This window comes from Uranotaenia lowii, chromosome 1 (assembly GCF_029784155.1).
Source record: "Uranotaenia lowii strain MFRU-FL chromosome 1, ASM2978415v1, whole genome shotgun sequence".
Classification (NCBI taxonomy): Eukaryota; Metazoa; Arthropoda; class Insecta; order Diptera; family Culicidae; genus Uranotaenia; species Uranotaenia lowii.
The window spans coordinates 76,015,792-76,038,270 of record NC_073691.1 but is presented as its reverse complement, the minus strand read 5'-3'; the positions used below and the strand labels follow the sequence as shown (position 1 = coordinate 76,038,270).

The following is a 22,479-nucleotide window of genomic DNA, read 5'->3' as shown; positions in this document are numbered from 1 at the left end:
CGACAATCCTTTTCGTCACTGCCATCCGGACAGTCCTGTTTACCATCACAGCGCGCATTTTTCGGATAGCAGATCCTTCCACGACCACAGTAGATGGCTCCATAGGCACAGAAAGTGCAGGTATTTTCGTCCGAGAGATCCGGACAGTCGGCTACTCCATCACAGAGACGACTAGAGAGGGCATTGTTCTGAAGCTCAACGGCACAACCCGGTTTACTGTGGCACGACTGAATTCCAGTGGATTCCGGAAATCGTTCGCAGTCCAAAAATTTCTTGAATCTCACCGGAAGTCGATCTCCGCAGCCGCTCCAGAAAGCCTGACAGTACTGACGGCAAATCCGACCTGGACTAGGTTCTTCCATACGTCTATACTCACAAGGAGGTTGCAACAATCGACAGATGAAATCGAAAGCTTGCCGGAAGCACTCCGCATCAACAAGCTCGCGGAACGATATCAGATCAGCCTCAACCTCTTCCACCGAATTGTGGCCGAAGTAGTTCGGGTATGTGGTCATATTGTAGCCCACCGAACGGCAGTAGCTCAGCTTAAGTGGTTCACATTTCCTTGGAGGACGCACCGTCGTAGCTATTTCGTTGATTACGTCGTCTTTTCCTCCCAGTGGAGAGGAAGACGTTCCAGGAATATCGTCGAACTGTCCAAGAACTTCCTTTATCACCAAACTCGTTGGATCAATCGTTAAATTCCGTAGATACTTCGGGTGTTCAGCCGTAATCTCTTCCATCAAAATCGAGTGCAAATCGGCTGCGGATACCAATTCTGCGTATGGGTCGAAGTACATGGCGAAATGTAGGGTAACGTCTTCACCTTCGTTTCTACAAAAATATTAAAAAAATAATAAATTAATGTTCATTAGTTAAAATGCCATCAAAACCTACCCATCCAGTGCAAGAATTTCACTTCCTTCGTAGGGATCCCGCAGGTCCGAACGTCGCATAATCAAATTGATCCGCTCCCGGTAGTCCCGGGATCGCGTCTGGAATCGTTGCGAGCTTTGGTCGGCCATGTCCGGGGTCCAGTAGTCACCGTCGATGACACGAAACCGCGCCCGGAAGATCCGATCTGGCAGCGGTTCCGGCCGGAGGTAGGTGTCTGTGAATAAGATTTGAAAAAAAAAAACGGAGTGAACTTCGATACCCAAAGGAGATCATATTCATCTATAACTATATCTATTGCTGAACAAACTGACATGTGCAAAATTCCAGCTCAATCGGACTTCATTTAGTTTAGGGGTGCCTCAAAGCGTTCAAAGTTTCGGTTTTTTTTACCCTCAAAAATCACCAAAGTAGGACCAAATCAAATTCGGAAAAATCGTAATTTTAATTCTGATGCCGAATGACTTAAAAATGCGTAACACGTCGAGGTCCGGTGTCATCTCGAAAGAAATTTGCTTATGGCAAAAATTCGACTTTCTGGGACGTTTTTCGGAAAACTCGCCTTCTTCAAAAAGTTTTGTAAAACATCTGAAAGCAGCCTCTTGTATACAAAAACCTTCTTTTTCATTTTTTTTCCTCTCATGGACCTCTTTGACATGCCTTCTGAGTACTTGCTTCAAAATAGCACGGTATTCTCAATAGGTCTTGGTTTCGGTGCGTTGGAAGAATCGATTTGCTTCTTGTATACACATTTTACTTTTACTTCAAACTGCAATTAAATTTCAAACTCGATCATCTCAGGGTGGGGTGGATCAAATTTCAAAATTAGAGTTGCATTCGAATCCTTTTTTTCATACTTATCACAACACGTTTGACTAATTTTGTACAAAAAAAAATCAATATATTTAAAATATTTGAAATAGCTTACTTAAGTAGCCAATCGTCCAAAAGTTTGGGATCACCCCGCAGTATGGTGTAACGGTTAATAAAAGTGAGTGATTAGTCTTCTAAAACATGCATTTTTATTTCATTCGTATCTTTGTTGTCAAACAACGTATTGTTAATCTGGCAAGCTGATTTTTAGGCTAATGAGCTGGACTTAGTTCGAAGACTAACTTCATTATAACTTAGCTCAAGTTTGATCATTTTTGGATAATTTTCACCAAAATGTTCGACAGTCAAAAAAAAAACATACAAATTTGTTTTGCCCATAACTTGGAATTCATTTTCATCACAAACTTTTCACAAAAACGCTTGGTTCAAATCGATGAGATGTTAGGCTATCCTCTCGATGGGCTTTTTCTTATTTTCAAGCTGTATCTATTCTAAATTCGGAATTCAAACAAATTTATCTTTGCAGTCACTCGACTTTCGTCCCTGTTTACTCTCATCTCAAACTGGCATCTCAACTCGTTTGATAAATAATATTAATAGAAAATAAAGCTGTTATAAAGGTATTCTATTCATCGTCATACCATTCTACTTTAACATTTTCATTTTTTTTAAACTTGAAACTTGAAACAATTTCTTCAGGTTGTCTTCTAGACTTGTCCTTCCAACATTATTTCCAATTTCAAGTGGAAATCCACTCACTTGAAAAAAAATATTCAAAATGCCTTTCGAAATGGTTAATAGTTTATTCATATCTCAAACTGTTCTTTCATATCTCTAGATTTTCAATTTTAATCTATTCTATTTCTTGATGGAAAAGCTGTCCATTCGTGATTTCTTCTCAATCTTAAGCTATTCTGTCATCTTGCTTCTAATTTTGATCAGTTAAATTGAACTGTATAGTCTTATTACAAATTTAAAACTGTTCTCTTGACAGATTTTTCTTAATGTCAAACTGTCTTTTCGACTAGCTTCATAGTTAAATCACATTTCAAGCTGTTCTTTCAATCGCCTTGATTTTCAATAAGATATGATATTAAAACTGTCCTCTCGACTCGCTTCATAGCAGAATGTTATCTCAAGCTGTCTGTGGCTGGTTGCATTGCAGATTTGCCGAACTAATTATCTAAAGAATGCAATTAAGCGCATGCGTTGGCGAAAGTGCGGTGAATCTGTGCACCCATCGTGGGTTACCTACATACATACATTGCAAATTTATCGCAAAAAAATGAACAAATGTGTTTTAATAAGTATGAAAAAAGGATTCGAATGAAACTCGAATTTTGAAATTTGGTCCACCCCAACCTGAGATGATCGGGTTTGAATTTGAAGTGTAATTTTTGGAAAATGTCCCAACTTTAAGCTAAGTTTAGGTAATATAAACTAAGCATATACTTTTTGTCAAAAACATACAAAGAAGGTTTAGCTCACGATCTCTCGAATGAGATCGAAATAATTGCAATAAGATGGTTGAGATATGGTCGATGAAAAATTTCATGTTTTTGAAGGGGTGATCCCAAACTTTTAGCCGGCAGTGTATGACATCGAAAACCAAAAACTTTTATTACTTCAAATGAATTTTTAAATACTCCCAAGTTTAACTGGAAATGTCGTTATTTCAATCGGGATGGTCACGATCTTCGTTGAAAAACGTCTTATTTTTTGAACATTTTGTCTTTTGGCTCAATTTTCAGACACCGAGAAAGTTATTGGTGATCTAGGTAGACGCACACATTAAGAGGAATCTTCTATAACTCGTAAATGAAAAATGTAATCCAGTAAATTCGAAAATAGTTTTGAAAAGGGGTCTGTTCTCCACAAAAAAATAAAAACAGAAACACTTAAACCAATAATAAACGCCTTAAATAATCATGAAATTTTGAAAGGCTTTCTAAAGTATGATTTCGTTAGGTCTAAAGTGCGCATATGTGTGTATTCAAATGCGCCGGTTAACGTTCAATACGTGTTAATTACCCAACAAATCATTAGGCACTTTTATAAGCTGCATCTGGACTGTATTTCAGCATTTCAGCGCCTATAAGCTGTTTAGAATATTTACCAATGCCTATAAGCTAGGTGACATTCAAACGTCAAATAAGCTCTGTATGAGCCAAGAGAGCAAATCTTATTGTGTATGACATTTTTGAAAAAAAAATTCGTATGATAGTTTCAATAAAAAGTAAAATAATCTCCGATCGTGCTACCTATTGAATCAGAGGATTGTACCGGCGATAAAAATTGCATTTGATTTCATGCCGGGAGGACAAAGATGAAGCAATTTTTGAAGCAGAAAACTAGGTCGTCCAATCTTAGGCTAGCCAAAAGTGCCGATGGAACTCGCTCGAGCTTTTTTGAGTTGGACCGAGAAGTCTGGAATGTCAAGAATGTGAAATTATCTGCGAAAACTTTTTAAGGAAATTGATATCGCATCGCATCTTCCGGAGAATCAGCATTGCCAGATTGAAAACCGCTCAAGTTCGTAGATTTGACGAAAATTGAAAAATGTACTGTTTTCGGCAACATAAAACTGGATGACCTTTTTTTTTGGTCGTCAGGTAGAATTTTCAATTATTCGCAGAATCCCTTGAATTTTTTCGATTATCCGTAGAAAATCCGTAGTAAATGCTGAAAAACCCGTAGATTTCGAGCATCGATCCGTAGCTCCATAGAAATGCTTAAAATACGTAGAACTACGGAGAAATCAGTAGATCTGGGAAGGCTGCGGAGAAAATAATAGCGCCAGCACTAAATTTTACTTCGGAAGTCCAGACTTCCGACTACCGAAAGACTTCGAAGTACTAGATCATCGGAAGTCTGTTTGTTGCCAGTTCACTAGCGACGTTTCTAAAAATTTTATTAAAATTCACAATACCACCCGAGTAATCCTGGATGAGCAGAGAAAACGAGCGATTCATCAATCAAGTTTGCTTAAGCTGTTTTTTCTGCTAAAAAAGCCGTGCTTAAAAAATTCAAAGAAAATTAATGAAAATTGAAATACTGAATATTTGTTGTTATACTTTACTAATGTTGTTTAAAATAAAATGTGTTGTGCCATGAAAAAAAAAAACAAATAAATCTAAAATTTTCTCGAAAAACATGCTGGATGTTTTCTTTCTTCGTTTACTACTGTTATGTTGTAGTTCTTCATGTTGTATTGTTGTGTTGTTGAATTGTTTTTCGGGGCAACAGTAACGTATGGGAAAACTGTACAAGACGCACCAGCGGGGTAAGATGGCCCATGCCATTATTTCTCAAATATACACTACCCTACGGCTTCGAATGATGTTTTTCTTCATTTTTATTGTAGCAAACAAGCTTTTTCATCATTCAATAGATGAAAAGTTCACAAAATCTACTTTAGTTCTTAGAAACAGAGGAATTAATGGAATCAGCGTAAAACTTGTAATTTTTCATAAGTAACATATAAGGTTTTATGGTAAAACAGCCTGCGCAATCTGATCAAACTACAGCTTATCGTTTTACCACTCATGTGCACTTTCGGAAGACTATAAATATTTTGTTGAATTTTATTAACTTCCTACCAATTTCTATCAAAAATCAATCATATGAAAATTGGGGCAGAATACCCACAAGACCACGTGTTATACGCTCAAATTTTGAATGCTGCTAACTTTTGAGAAAACCCGAATATAAAAACAAAATGCCATTTTTTTTATTTGCTGACTCCCAAATTACGATAACAATGCATAGTTATAACATATTTTGTCCTTGTTCGAGTTAAAACGGTGCACCAATATTCGACTCGAAAAAATTATCGGCCGCCATGTTTGCCGCGATATCACTATATCAGGCCAAAAAATTGAATTTTGTTGCCTACTTGAAGGCGTTTTATCTTTAAGGATATAAAAAAGTGTACTTTGAAAAGCGAAATTTTCGAAGAGTTTAGCAATGCCAAATGATTTTTAGCCAAAAACTGGTAGTTTACAAAAATACGATGAACATGTAATTAAAGATTTGGTGTTTCAATAATTACATTCCGTATAATCAGTGTTCTATTTCTTACCACTTTTCCTGTTTGGCGCGTTCTGTCCACTAGTTTTGGCGTCTACCCCGCGGTTTGTTTTCTGGCTGTTTTAGTTTTTCACAAAAATATAGTCATAATCGTGTTTTTATCATAATTTTTCATTTCGATATTACGTAAATTTCATCGATGAATTATCGTCAACTTTCAATTTGGTTCTTGAATGATTGGTATCGCTGTAAATAGCAATTATGCTTAGCTGGTGCGTCTTGTACAGTTTTACCCTATTTGGATTTAAAAACTAAAAATTTCTCAAAATTGAGACATGAATGAAAAAGTCCAAGAGCCAAAGTCGCTGATAAATGCATTGTACGAGTAGCAGTTCAGGTTTCAGAGTTCAATTCCTGTTTCTAGAACAAAGAATTACATACGACGAAAAAATTAACAGTCGGGAAGTGGGTGAGGAAAAAAGGAAAACAGAGAGTTAGTTGGTTTGGATTTTTTTATTTGATATTTCCGCATTAGGTATATCGGCCGATTTGCAGTCCAAACCTTTTAAACACTGATAAATCTTTTCACACATTATGCAAATTATTCCACACATTATCGGCAAATAAATGGAGCTGTCATAACGGTTTGTGATTTTTACACACCTTGCAGGTTCGAAATTTACACATTATCTGGATCAGTCTTTATAAGACAAAAGTGTGTGATATCATCCATTGTTGTTTTCTCAATCAATTTGGTGTCGAAGAATTTATACGGCTGGATCGTCGTAACAAGTGAAATGTAAGTTGCCGCCATTAGGCCGGAACAAAATTTAAATCCTTCTTTTGTCACTCGAAGTTGTAACATCGCGAGGGGGGGACAATAAAAAATAATGCGAAAAACAAATAATTTGGAATAAATTCCACGCAAGCTTGTATGCAAAAAAAATTGCATACTATATCGTTGCCAGATATTGTAAATCAAGTAATTTTTTACCGAATAATTCAATCAAATCAAGAAAACAAAAGGTGCACATCCATCTTCTTAAATTTGTTTTTTTGGTCTTTTAATCTTTCAGAAATTTACATAAATTACTTCAAACTTTATTTATTTTCCCCTTCGGGTTTTTTGAAATTTCGAAAGGGGGGGGGGGGGGGGCGGGGGGGGTGACAAAAGAAGAAAATGATATTTGTTCCAGCCTTATTTAAATCTATAAACATCATACTACTAAATTATTTAGTTCCTTTTTCTAGATTTCGGACTCAGCCAGCTGCTTGATCTCGATGCCATTTGGCGAGGAGTTGGCGGCAGAAACTGAAGAGGAGTTTTCAAAACAACAAAATATAATTATTTAGAATCTCATTTAAATAAATAAAAGCACTTTAAAAATCGCCAGCATTTCATTCGGTTCCAATGATTCATAAAAATAGCGGCCTTCTTTCATATTTCTTGATTTTACACATTTCCTCTCTAAGCGCCTCATTATTTCACACATTTTCCCGTTTTAAACGCTTTTTGCCTAATGTGTGAAACGCTCACATTTCGTTTCTTAAGCGGTGTTTCACAAAAATGTACAGCAGTACCTTCACACATTTAATGTGTTGGTCTACTTATTTCCAAAATGTGTGAAATTGCACACACTAATGTGTGAAGTATTTTGTCAGTGAACAGCACTTGAGTAAAATATAAAGTTATCAAATTTTGTTGGGTATATTATACATATATCCCACTATAATGCCAAAATAGGGCCATTTATTACTGCTTATTGGTTACTTGGGTAATTCAAGTGCCCCCCAAAGTGTTGGCCAGGTAAATACACTTCTATTTTACTTCACCAATGGATAAATGTTTTGTTACGCGCAGTGCTACCAGATATACTGACATTCTTTCGAATAATCAATTTTGTCTAAATAATATGCATGAATTTCAAATATTTCCGTTTATATTTAAGTTATGATATCAAGTTCAACATAGATTTTTACTTAGAAGTGTTGTTATGTAAACTGCGAATTAGTTTAAACATTTTAGGGATTTCGCGCTGCCTCGAAATGTTTTTTTTAAAACCGTTCGAATAACAGAAATAATAATTGAATACGGAAGTTTTTCGTTGTATGATGAATATAAGGACCAATGTTAGATGCCATAATTCTGTACGAGAAAAGTGGAAAAATTGGAAGAAAAACTCCTAAAAGTTTTTGTTTTCGTTTTTCGTCAGATTTAAGTAATATAAAAACTAAGTAAAGTCTACAAATGTTTAGGAACGCACAGTAGTGTAAATATAACTGATAGTGAACCGACCAGTGCGGTGTAGTAGCTGACAGCTTCGATGAACGGGTCGAGGGGCTTTTGTATAAACAATAACAGACTGACATTTTCATAAATGCTGAAAAATGATGGTTTAGTGAAATACTGATGGCTGCGCATTTTAGCGACTCTGTGCATTTTACACCCAGTTCACCTAATAATTTTTTTTTCTTCATAAATAGATGGTGAACATGTAGACAATTCCAAAATTATATAATTATGAAAATCGGCTCAGTAGTGTAGAGAATATTGAGAGTACAAGTATATATTACTATTCCAGCAACACTGAAACAATAATTAATTGGTTCATTCACAGTTGAAGGATTGACGTAGGGTCCGTTCAGAAAAGAAAATGTGCAAACGAGAGAGTTAGAGCTCATAATAAGCGTGACTACTCGAGGAGAGAAGGAAAGGGCTTCAGAAAGCTAGGAATCCGATGAGGGAATTTTCAGAAGTCAGTTGATAGAGAGAGCTTGAGAAAGAAGGAAAGTTTTGTGAAAAGAATTATAGATTTTAAGAATTAGGAAGAAAAAGTTGAAAAATGTCGTTAAGGAAATGGATCGGTTACGACAAATTCAGTCAAAAAAGTAATCCGAGTCTATTTGCCCTTACCGGCTAATTGCTTTTTTTAAACAGTAAATGAAGGTTGAACCTATTTGTAGTCCTTGAAGGATTTTGCAGCCAATAGGGTGGCCATACTTATATAAAGCACTAGCTGACTCTGTGCACTTTATAACACCTTATAAATAATGTTAGTTTTAAAAGTAGTTAAAAATCGCTTTTCTAGAAATAAGAAACCATCTATTGTTTTTTTTTTTGAATTTATTTTTCGATTGAATTCAAAATCTAAATATTCAACTCATCTTGCTGAATATTTATTTACAACTAAAATATGATATTTCTTTCGTTTTCACAGAATAGCTCTCCTTTCAAAGTAGAATAGATCTGAGTTTATGAAACTTATTTTTGAAAAAAAAACTTCAAATCTTCTAAGCCAACGGTCGTGAGATCGAATCCCGGTCATGGCATACATCGTACACTTTCTTTGGGTTGGAGGTTTTAGTCATGCTAGTAAATCATATCCTCAAAAAATGTGCGCTTAGAGTTAAGCAATTTTTTCTAACAAATATCGAATTTCATTAAGATCCTGTAGGCGTTTGTGTTCGTTAAAATAATGTAAGCCCGTAGTTCAAAAACTGCACATCTTTTGTGGTGAAAAAAGTAAAATAAACTAAATAAAATAAATTACACAAGGCAGAATGATGTTTTGCTGATCTCAATTGCTGCAGAGCAATCAGATCACATTTCACACCATTCATGCTAGATAACTTCATAAAAAACTCTTCTTGTATCGCTGCCTTGTGCAGTCGTTATAAGTTACATAAGCCATTTTCCAAATGGCATAAATTCAAAACGGCATAAATTATCCCGAAAAATTGCGAAACAAAACAAAACGCACAAACCCATGTAAGTAGCTCACTTCTACGAAACATTGCTCCGATTCAGAAGAAGTAAAGAAAAACCATATGCTGCTTGCAAATATGTGCCAACAACAGCCTTTTGTAGAAGTCGGTGGAAAACAACCAACTCTTTTTGCCAAATGGTTGGCTGGAAATTTCCCACAGCTTTTTTTTCTTCATTTGTTGCACTCTCTAGTACGAAAGAGTATTTTGCTTGCTGTTCAGAATTATGATGGATGATGGGTTTATACCGAAAGAAAGCACCTCTTGTGGGTTTCATTTTCTTCTTAAACCCGTGTGGGTTGATCTCTTTTGCTCTAGCAACCAAAACAATGAATGTTTCTACTGTTCGTTGGAGTAACTTTGAATTATTTTATACATAAATAAACTTTATCAAATTATTACTGTCAAGTCGAAATTTTGTTGTTGAAAGTGTAGGTCAATTAAAAAATACAAATTTTGAAGAAAACATTTTTTCTCATAAAGTTACAAAATCACTCCAAATATTTGTTTTTTGCATTCCACTCACTAAGTGGTTCTGTGACGCCTGTGTGTTACATTGTTTCCCGGGCGCAGATTTTCCCATCTGTCTTGGCTGGCAATCCACTTTGTCATGAGGGTGGCACTCCGGGGGTAGTCGCGATAAATGGAACCTACCTTCCAAGAATGGCCTTCTGGCAGCGAACGAATGAACGTAAGCGCTTTTACTAATGCCTACAACATGTGAGCTTCTATGTAAGTATCTACGGTATACTAACTAGCACTTTGATCTCAATTGAGACTCGGCCCGGTCTGCGAGTGGAAAGATAGGTTAGAGATAGAATAATTAGCACTTATTAGCACGCACGACTCGAGCTTGGGGAAAGTGATGTTGTTTTCTTTAGTGATTCAGCATGACGAGTTGGTTTTTTGGATGTTAATCTTCTCTTAAATTAAGAAATTCAAAAAAATATGTTTTATAGTAGGGAAAAACTTCAAAATTCAAAATGATGTTAATTATGAAGAAAAAGTTGCGTGTTTGTCGTCTTACGACAAAATGGGAACAGATAAATTTATGTGGATGATCTAACGAACATTTTCAAAAATTCTGTAAAATAATTGAAGTAATCAGAAGTGTTCAGCACAAAAGCGCAAATTCGCTAAACGATCATCAGTCAGCTTACTTTTCGTTAGCGATTTAATTTTGATGATTTTTACAACTTTTGAAAACTTTGAAAATTTTGACAATTTTGACAATTTTGACAATTTTGACAATTTTGACAATTTTGACAATTTTGACAATTTTGACAATTTTGACAATTTTGACAATTTTGACAATTTTGACAATTTTGACAATTTTCACAATTTTGACAATTTTGACAATTTTGACAATTTTGACAATTTTGGCAATTTTGACAATGTTGACAATGTTGACAATTTTGACAATTTTGACTAAAGTCTGGCCCGGACCGGTTGCCCGGATTTCATTGATAAAGCATGGATTTTTTCTAAATTCATTCACTTTATTTGCTTAAACAAACCAAAAAAACAAATAGTTTTGTAAATGTTTTTATTTAAATTTCCAACACGATTTTTTTTGGGCAAGTTTAAGAAAACTTATCCAAAATAAATCTAAATTACAATTAATAATCTGTCGATGAAAAAATAAAATTTTCAAGTTTTTTTTCTTGATTTGTGTTCAGTAATTCCTGGATTTTGACCAAACTTGCTTAGGTACTGCCCGGATTTTGGCCGACATTTTAAAATCAAATGCCTGGATTTCACCAGGTTTTTAGATAAAATAGCCCGGATTTATCGTTATCCCGATACTCAGCACTAGGTATGTATTCTGAAGCTAGATTATGAAGTCGAAACGAATTTCCCAATTTGAATGGTTAATAAATATAAATCTTGAATGTGAAATTTTCAAAAGATCCAAATCACGAAGGCCTTTTGTTTCAGTTTTGAATGATTCATTTCGATTCTGGCTATAAAAGGTTACTTGGGAATTAGAATAACAATAGTTATTTATGCATCAAGTTGCAAAAAGTGGATTTCTTCAGCACGAAGATATTCATTAGTTTTTATTTCTTGATTTCCAGCGAGTGTCTCCTGTGAGAAACTTCAAAATGAATTTTCTTTCGTTTTGCATTGTTTTCTCCGTTTATAGAGGATTCTAGACATTGTTAAGTCAACTGTTTGTTGAAACATATTGGCATTAACGCAGTTTAAGTCGATATTCTATCGTTTTTCGCCAAAAACAATGTTAGAACTAATCTTTACCATTAACCAATTTTGCAGATATGGCACATCTCTATTTGCAGTGTATCCAAACAACACTTTCCATGATATGAAATTTCGCGATTTTTTATGCTTTATTTTTTTTAAACAAATTCCAAATTCCATTCTGTTTTTCGATATATGTTACCTGATATGCATGTCATTATCTACTCTGAACTATATAATCTTCTTTTCAATTTACATTTCATAATATTTATCAAAACATGAGTGCTTAAGGGTTACCTTTTTTGCAAAAAGGCATTGTAAACCCTCAATTTACTTAGACATTTAAAGTTATTTTAATATTATACTTAAATTTGAGGAACGCGTTTTCAGAGTCTGTAAATAATTTCAGAAACTTAACGATTATTAGTGCATATTATTGAAATTTAATTCTGTTTTTTTTTTCTTAGTTCTAATATCTGGTTCAAAAATTCATTTATTTGTTTTGAATCCTGGTTCACATTTTTCTTAAAACTTAAGTTTTTATTTTCCAAGCTTCTTGTGTTCAAAGATGTTATTGAATCCAATACTTGATTTTGACCTCTGATACTGAGAGTTGCATCTAACTATAAATTTGAGTTAAAAAAAAGAAGTTAATCTTATTTATTTTCTAAATTCTATTTAGTGTTTAAGCATCAAAGCCTGTGATAGAGAAGAGGAGATTCCCTCACGTCTCCTGATTTCCCAATTGTTTTTTTTTAATGATGAAATTCTCATGGAATCACAAAATTGATCACATCCCATTCCCGAACTAACTGAATGTCTGTCTGTCTGTTCCCTACAGACTTGAAAACTACTGAACCGATCAATGTGAAAATTGGTATGTAAGAGTTTTTAGGGTCCGAATCCAAAAAGGTGGGACTCCCATACAAAATTCACAAAAAATTGACAAATTTTTAACAATTTCCGAAAACAACAGGATCGATCAATGTGAAATATGGAGTGTATCCGTTTTCAAGACCGAGGAAGGTTTGTATAATACTTTCAAACGCCTCCGAATCCTAAAAGGGGAGACTCCCATACAAAATTAAAGAAAGTTTCACTCATTTTGAACAATTTTCGAAAGCTACTGGGCCGATCAACGCGAAATTTGGTGTGTAGCCGTTTTCAAGATCGATTGTGGTTTCTATGATACTTTCGAATCCCTCCAAATGCAAAAAGGGAGGGGAGAGAGGGGCTCCCATATAAAATTAACAAAAAAAAAATACAAATTTTTAACAATCTCCGAAGGTTTTTGTTAGAAAAATTGATAGACGTAAGCGTTTTCACATAAGGAGATGATTCATTGAATTGACAAATAAGTTTTATCAAAATTAGATGATAAAATTCATATTCTTTATTTTAAAACGATCTCAATGAAACTTGATGTTTCCTCGAAGAGATTCCTTTTTCTTAACTCTACGCGTATATCTTTCGAGGATATGATGGCTAGCATCTTACAAATGCTAGAACCACCAACCCACAGAAAGTGTACTGTGTATGCCGTGACCGGGATTCGATCTCATACCCGCTGGCTTAGAAGACTTGAAGGCTATCCTCTACGCCACGGGCTGCGTCAATAAATGTAACATACAAATTATCAACATAGCCAATGTTTTAGTGTTTTCATGAATTTGATTATGTGCATTTAAATACTACTCCCGCTTCAAAAAATGGCGATTTTTTTAATTTAAAGGCTTAATTTATTGTATTGAAGATCCTTCCTATTTTTTTTTTCTTCTAAAAGGTGGATTCTTCAACTTTCAAGTTACGTTGGACTCAAGACAATCTTGAAGATCAGATACCATGAAAAATAGTTCACTTTTGAATACAACTAAAATTTAATTTAAAAGGTTGTATATTTTAATTATAATAATTTTAACGAACTTAATTATTTCCTTGAAATGGGTTGCAAAGCACACCGGGTCAGCTGGTTCTGAATTAGTCAGAAAAAATCATTTAAATCAATTTTCTTATATCAATAAGATTCAAATATTTAAGACCTTCTCTTGATGTTTCCGTAGATATGAAAAGAAGATTTTTCAATGGAATATTTCATCGTTGTCAAAAATGTTCTGGAATGAACCACCCTAACATTAGACGAAATGACCCAGTAGCAACATGGCGATGCTGCGCGCATTAACGGCAGTATTATCACTGATAAACTGATATAACTTTGAACCACATTTCCATCAACCAAAGGTTCGTGTCTCAACTGCTTAGTAAGAGAATAATACACTGTTTGTGATGGGGCGCTAGTATTCAAAAATTACTCCACGTGTTCTTATGACACGCAAAAAATATATAGAAATATTATCATCTACCAAGCATTTTTAGCCTGCTTCAATTTTTCTGCGTGCAAAAGTGTAAGTTGCTATGGTGTTCAATTTTTGTTATGTTTTCCTCCCAGTGAAAAAAGGTCCCGATGGTTGAAATGTACTAGATTCATTGAGCTTTGAATTTGAGGAACAAAATTTGAAACGTGCCTACATATGAAAAGCAATTCTTCATATTAAAAAAAAACTATTCCATTTAAAAGGATATTAATATTTTAAAAAATAATTCACAATATAACAGAATAAAAGTTTAACAGTTTTTAAGGATGAATTTTAGCAAATGATAAAAGTAATAGATATAAAGACTTTCAAAGAGAAAATGTTCTTTATCTTATTGAGGAAACATTCGCAGTTCTCTAAAAAGGATCTTCTGGTGAACGATTTAGTCTTGGCATTTTATAAGAGAATATACTTTTTAGATCATATGAAATTTCTTCAAATTTCCCCTTTGGATAAAATTGCCAAAAGATCATACATTCTTCTTCAATAAGAATGGAATTTATCCGATACATTGAAACTAAAATTCAAGCTAACTGAGTTACATAACTCTTCATAAAAAACATTTTCGAATGGTCAAATAAAAATTTAATGATTTACGAAAAATCGAAATTTAGCTATTGGAATCATTACATGATCGGGTACGAAGCTTAGGGAATGATGAGCTAGTTGGCGCCAGGAGCTCTGGGCGATGAAAATTTTTCTCCTACGCAGGGGGAACTATATCAGCTTATCAGTGGTATTATGTACATAGTATACCGTCTCACGACATAACTTGACGAACATAATTCCTAAAATTCACTCGGTCCATGGCAACCGTTCTCCAATTTTTCGGGCATCCCACGTTCGCCAGATCACGCTCCACTTGGTCTAACCACCTCGCTCGTTGCGCCCCCGCTCGTCTTGTTCCTACCGGATTTGTAGCGAACACCGGTTTTGCAGGACAGTCGTCCGGCATTCTCGCAACATGTCTCGCCCAGCGTATCCGGCCAGCCTTTACCACCTTCTGGATATTGGGTTCGCCGTAGAGTCGCGCTAGCTCGTGGTTCATCCTTCGCCTCCAAATACTTCGAGTGTAGCAGGTCCTCCTCGAGCAATATCCATGTCTCGTGCTCGTAGAGGACCACCGGTCTAAAGAGCGTCATATTCAGGTTACACTTCGTGCGAGGGCTAATTTTTCTCGACCGCAGTTGCTTGTGGAGTCCATAGAAGGCACGATCTTAATGGCAGAAATTCGCGCCAAAATCATCGGTTTTTCCTCGGCAACGAAGAGGGTTTTCCGAAGGCACTATGTGGCAGTTCCATACAATGAGCCGGCAGAAAGTATGATTAGGTTTTTTGGACTATTTTGTTATTTTTGAAAATTTTGTATGATAATTAATATTTTAACTAACTTAAAATAAATTCTAATAAAATTTTGTTTAAATAACTTTTAAAGTACGATGCTTGGTGTTATTTTTGACCCTACTTTTTAATTCTTTTGAAAACCGGGTTTTGGACTAATTGACAATTTCTGTGGGTTTGTTTGTTTGTTTGTCCTCTATAGGCTTAGCCGTTTTAAGAGCTAGAGAGCTGAAATTTGGCATGGATGCTCATTAGGACCAGGAAGGATGAAAAATGTTTTCAGAATTTCGGGGGTCGTCCATACATGACAAATATTGTTTTCGCGTTTTTCACGTTATTTTTCGTCAGATCATGATTAAAATGTGCACATAAGGGTTTTGAGAGATGGAAATTGATTTCAGGTATTGAATTTTGGGTCAGGGGTCGGCAAAAAGGGATCGTTCATATTAACATTTCAATATTTTTGTGATATTGACGTTAGTGTACATGGGATTGAGCTTAAAATTTGCCCTAGGATGGTTTTGGGAACGGGCAATCGATTGCCGGTATCAAATTCTGAGTAAGGGGCCAGCCAAAGGGGTCGTCCATATTCTCTGTTCAATATTTTTGTGATACTGACGTTATTATACATCGGATTCAGATGAAAATTGGTAGACGAGAGTTTTGAATGACAAGCACTCGATTCCAGGTATTGATCTTAGTGTAAAGGGTCGGCAAAAGGGTGTCGTCCATACAAGCTTTTCAATATTTTTGTTATATTGAGGTTTTTATTCATCGGATTGAGAATAAAATTTGCGCTCATAAATTTTCCGCTATCAAATTTTGTATAAGGGGCAAGTCAAAGGGGTCGTCCATATTAACTGATCGCTATTTTTGCGATATTGACATTATTATACACTGAGGTTTTTTTTACGCGGGGTTTCGTACAGCGTAAAAAAATCCGCGTAAAAAACCGCGTTAATTCGAAAATCCGCGTAAAAAAAACCGCGTTGATTCGAAGATCCGCGAAAAAAAAACCGCGTTACTTCGAAAATCGGCGTAAAAAAACCTATCTAATTCGAAAACCCGCAGAATAAAACTCCGTAATTCAAAAATCCACGTAAAAAACCCATTTTATTTAAAAAATCACGTTACTAAAAAAATGCGTAAGACCCATGATTATTTTAAAATGTGCGTACAAGGATGGTTTATTTTAATGATAAAAAAAATTAATTAGATTAATAGAATAGTAGAATATAGTGAGGCCATTTTGGCAATGAGGAATTTAGATCGTCTCTTGTCTCAGGTCTCATGTCTCAGGTCTCATGTCTCAGGTCTCATGTCTCAGGCCTCATGTCTCAGGTCTCATGCCTCATGTCTCAGGTCTCATGTCTCAGGTCTCATGTCTCAGGTCTCATGTCTCATGTCTCATGTCTCATGTCTCACGTCTCATGTCTCAGGTCTCATGTCTCAGGTCTCATGTCATAGGTTTCATGTCTCAGGTCTCATGTCTCATGTCTCAGGTCTCATGTCTCATGTCTCATGTCTCAGGTCTCATGTCTCAGGTCTCATATTTCAGGTCTCAAGTCTCAGGTCTCATGGCTCAGTTCTCATGGCTCAGGTCTCAAGCCTTAGGTCTCAGGTCTCAGATCTCATGTATCACGTTATTAGTCTCATAGCTAAGATTTTCCCAACTACAAAGAGATTCTTAGTGTTTTCCTTTGAAAAAATCTTAGAATATTTTCTCTCAAAAACCGCGTTAATTCGATAGTCGGCGTAAAAAATACCGTGTAAAAAAACCGCGTAAAAAACCTCAGTGTACATAGGATTCAGATGACAATTGGTACACGAGAGTATTGAATGATGTGCAAACGATTGCAGGTATCAAATTTTGTGTAAAGGACCGGCAAAAGGGGTCATCCATACAACCTTTTCAATTTTTTGGTGATATTGACGTTGTTATACATCGGATTGAGATGAAAATTTGCACATAGAAATTGTCAAGGACGATCAATTGATTTTAACAATCCAATTTTGGGTCAGAGGTCGGCCAAAGAGAACGTCCATTGTAATTTTAGGACTTTAAACTAGATCTTGTTAGTGAAAAGAGTATGGGGAAATGCGGGAATTTTAAGATTTTGACTTTTGAAAAAAACAATTATTTACTCATTTTTATCATAGATCAATTTAGTGTGTAAAAATTTTAAATGGTTCAAATGATAGCTTTTAATATGAGCTTTCATATGTGTACTTTAAACTTAGGGATAAAAATGTTTTACATAGAAATATATGTGATTTAAATTTTTTTCTTCATTATAGGGTAAAATACCTAGATTTCGACAGTTTTGGCTTGATTTGTCAAAAAACCATGTATATAAACTATTTGACTTAAGTTTTTCATTTCAAATGTGATTGGTTATATGAATCAGATTTTTTTCTTCATTCTCTACCTTTATTATTGATCAAAAGTTTCAAAACAACGTTTTTATTAGCCTTTTACTAAAACTTCTCGATGATCTAGTTTTCGTCATTCAATTTTAGTTTTCGACCCATAAAATTTTAGTTTTCGACAAGCATATTTCCACCTCTCTTGTTAGCTCAGCAATATGAATATTTGCGTATTGGAATTGCTTGTCTACTTCACGGCGTTTTTTACACCATGGAAACAGTATAAACATACAGAAGAAGATGGGTGTCGAAAAATAAATTATTGGGAGAATTTTTAGCGCTTGTTTTCGACAGCTCAAAAAACAGTTGAAATTTCATTAAATATAAGCAAAAATATTCAATAAATTACCGAAAAGATTGATCTCAGAACCTTAACCTTTCCATTGATTCCATTTATGTTGCTTTGAATCAAATAAAAGGGGTTTTTTCGTGATTCAAAATCATTCTTATTTGGTCGTTGCAATTGAATTTCACAGGTGATTTAGAATGTTACTTTTAAATTATTTATTAACAACTATTCAATAAATGATTTAGAGGAATTTTTATATTCAAGGTATACTAAAGTGACAGAGAGCAAAAATAGAAAAATATGAAGATAGATAGCTTGAGTCACCAAACAGAAAGATAAGCCTTTCATTAAAATTTTGTCGAAAACTAGCTCCTGTCGAATTCTAGAGTATCTTCCCTATAAATTTTTCAATTTTTCAAAGCCTGATATCTGTGGTGCGTTCAGTATTCAAGATAATGAGTTGAAAAACTGGGAATATTTTAGTCAACTATTAAGTTATTAACTAGTAAAGATAAAAAAGCGATCCGATAAAGTTCAGTTTTTGGCTTTTTGGCGCCTCAAACCTATAGTGGAAGGGTCCAGCCAAAGTCAGCCCAAGGCCCGGCCTCTTTTCCCTACAAACCACCGACGGAACAGGTAACCAAATCAACGGCCTGGGAGCGGCCTTCATCAGAAGCCCACGATGGGCATAGTCAGATGCCCAGAGCGACAAGTGTTTGTCAAATTCCACATTTGTAATTTAGTTATTAAGTCGTAATACAGTCCTCTTAGAAATTTGTAATGTTTCGGAATGTGTGCGGTTTTTATTCCTCTAAAGAAAAATCTGATGCCACAATCGATGCCATCAAGGGCGATCCTGAACAAAAACAATTAAAAATATGTCAAAAATTTTGTGATCATACCATTGATTATAATTCTCCTTGAATATTATGACATTCTTCATTTTGGCCGTATAATTATCAAAATCCAGCACTTATCCGGGCTATTCTATTTAAAAACTTGACAATATTCGGCATTTGATTTCGATATTTCCAATCCAAATCTGGTCACAATTCAGAAACTACTCAACACTATTTAAAAAACAATAACACCTTAGTTTTTTTATCCGTTGAAACACATCAGCTGATGTTGAAATGTGTTTTAAGTTTCTAAAAACTGTTCAAGATAATTTTGTTGAACTTGATCCAAAATTTCATTTTTAAACGGAAAAATCATAACAATTGAATAATTAAATTAAAGTTTTTGTTTGAAGTTGCAAATAAAGTGAATGAAACTGGACTAAATCTGGGTTTTTTTTCAACGAAATCTAGGCAACCGGGTCAGAACGAACCTGTGGTAGATATGCCAGGATAAAATATTTTATTTAAATAATTATCTAAATAGTTATCTAATTTAATCTAATCTAAAGAATAATAGAACCACATTTCATTTAATATGAATCCTTCAATAGTGAATAGAAACTGATTTGATTTAAATAGTATTCAATTTATTTGAATATGATGATGTATATTTAACAAATATGAAATGAATTATTGAAACAGTGTAGCAAATTGTATAAAAAGTAGAGTATACATTATCGTGCGATTTAAGAGTGTACATCGTGAAGATTGAGTGCTTATGAAAACAAAAATTGAGTGGCGCATGAGAGGAAAACAGTGATGAATGAATTGATGAGTGAACGTGAGTTACTGACGTAGGAGGCGTAGGAGATTTTGGATTACTTTGATCATTCTAGATTCGTAATTTGGAGCGGTAGGATCGGGTTCGGTTGAAAAGCGGAAGTGAAATGAAATCGGCGTATTTGAACGGAAAAGGAAAGTGGAGTTTAAAAAAGAAATACGCTATCTAAATAAATTTACCACAGAACCTATCTCAAAATTTGTATCAAATATCTGGACAATGTAACGAGTAATCTGGCAAGCTTTGGGTTAATCAGATTATAAAATGTTTGAGTTGCCTTGATTATGAATCAAACATGACTATTTTGCACCCCATAAGGAAGATTAACAATCACATCCAAGTATCCATTTTACTGATATTACGTGAAGAGTACAGTGGCGATGAAAATGGGCGCCTAATCACCCTACATAGAGATGGATAAGGATCAGTAGGCCTTGATTGCTATTGGTGCCTCCCTGCTCTGGGAGACTTGAATGAAAGAAAAAAAATGTAAATTGGGTGCCATGATCTTTTATTGACGCCAATGCGGCCAATGCAAACTAAAAATTAATCATCAAATTCAATAAAAACATATTCCAAATTATCTCTCCATTGTTTTTCTTCGCGCGAAGACGAACACAACTAAAAATATGCATGCAAATCCGATGAAGCCTGCAAGATTTATTAGTGTTCGCCAGTGTTTGGCACTATAGCGCTAAACCGCTAATCGCTAATTAGTCCGCTAACTTTTTGTTAGTGGATTAATTCTGCCGCTAAATTTTTTATAAGCTAGCGAATTAAAAAGTTCCGCTAATTGAACACCGCTAATCCCATTTTTTTTAAACTCGTGGATCACTGCTGATAGAACTAGGTATTTATACTTTAAGTCATTTATCAGGCTAATCAGGCACTTCGAATGGTCTCAATGGAAGAGTGCGTACAAGAGTCAAATGATAGGAATATTTTGGGTCACCTCACACCACAGTCACGCAGATTAACCAAGATGGGTAAACAGCAGTTGATTCGATCTGTCGACATTCAGCAATGTTGATTGCTTCGTTGCGTTTGTTAATCTTTAATTTACAGAACAGCTGAGACCTAAGCTTGCCTTTACATTTTAGAACACTGCTAGTTTGTAAGCAAAGATGACCACATTCCACCGTGTTCTCCTCGCTAGAGAATCACTAGAGAAAAAAATTACATTGTAAAGCAGTATGTGCATTGAATTTTGCTTTCGATTTAGGTTCGAATAGATATTATATGAACATTCACCTTTGGAAACGCTTCTAACATGAGAGTTATACAAGTTTGGAAAAAGTGAAAACTGGTTGAAGATTTTACAAAAAAAAAACTACATTATGATTGCAAAGCTTTGGAATAAAAAAAATATGATTCAACTGTGTCCATGCGATGAACAGTTTTTGTGTTGTTTTTAGAAGTTTTAGTTAACTGTATTTCCAATTTCGCTGTAACATTTGTACTGTACATTCAAAGAACACGAAATTATTTTTTTTTTGGTTTACGTTTTTTGTTAGCGATTAGCGCTTTAAGCTCTAAGCGATAACTTTTTCAGCACATTTAGCGGTTTTAATTAGCGATCGCTAACATTGACTAATTTAGCGATTCAATTAGCGGCGCTAATTTTTCAGTTAGCGATGCCGAACACTGGTGTTCGCACATATTTATTTTTGCCTCCATTTTTATAAATAAGAGATGTTTGGAACAAAACATCTCGTGAGGTGTTCATGAATCTTCAAGGCGGAGAAGGGGTGGGGGTACAAACCCAAAACACTCCCCTTCCTCCCCCTTCGCCCATTGCCATGTCTGTGCACTGTGGTCCGAAAGCGCTAAAAGTGGAACTTTTTTCGTAGCGCCTCTGTCTTTCATCTTATCTCTTAAGTGTCTTCAGAACATTTGCTTCTTGAAACATGCTTCATAACTTGAAGGCATCAAAAGTTAGTCAAAGTCCAATAGAAAAAAATTGAAAATTCTTACTTTTTTATTTCAATAGATAGAGCTTTACTTTATACTACAAAGTTGTAAAATACGTAAAAATATGAAACTTTGTTGAATACATCTAAACTCTATCTCTTTTCAGAGCAGAGTTATAAAGGTTTTATTTTGAAAGTTATTTAAAAGGTAGTTTTTTAAACTTAACTATAGTTAGATGAGGATTTACATGAATAAAATGTTCTGAACATTTGTTGGGGCATTTAAATCACACGTTTTGCTCAAGATTTCAACTTTCTACGACGTTCCCTAGCCAAGTTATTGCAACTTTAAGTTTTATTTTTACTCAACTTCACGAACGTTTATTGCAAAAACGTGCAAGTGGATTTTAAAAACTAATAAACCACATTGAAGCTTGAACTAAGTGCAACAAATTGGTGTTGGTTTCATTTGTCTCCACGCGCACGTATTTGAACACAACAAGCATACGTTTGATGTGTTTTGCGTGTTTCCATACAAAAATTATTTTCAACTGCCTTCTGCCTTCGTTTTGCGCAGCATCTGCGTAGCCTGGAAATCAATTTTTCCATTTTTCATATGGAAACACGTGAAACACATCAAACGTATGCTTGTTGTGTTCAAATACGTGCGCATGGAGACAAATGAAACCAACACCAATTTGTTGCACTTAGTTCAAGCTTCAATGTGGTTTATTAG

The 22,479-nt window shown here is 34.9% G+C and overlaps 1 protein-coding gene across 1 annotated transcript in view; it reads right to left on the bottom strand.

The window, feature by feature from the left end:
* Positions 1–22,479, bottom strand: part of LOC129746008 (uncharacterized) — a 269,649-nt gene that overhangs the window by 22,834 nt on the left and 224,336 nt on the right. Inside the window, exons 4-5 of the mRNA XM_055739429.1 lie at positions 898–1,111; positions 2–834 (exon numbers count right to left, since the gene is read on the bottom strand). Of these exons, the coding sequence (XP_055595404.1) occupies positions 2–834; positions 898–1,111 (1,047 nt within the window). The remainder of the gene's footprint in view (position 1; positions 835–897; positions 1,112–22,479) is intronic.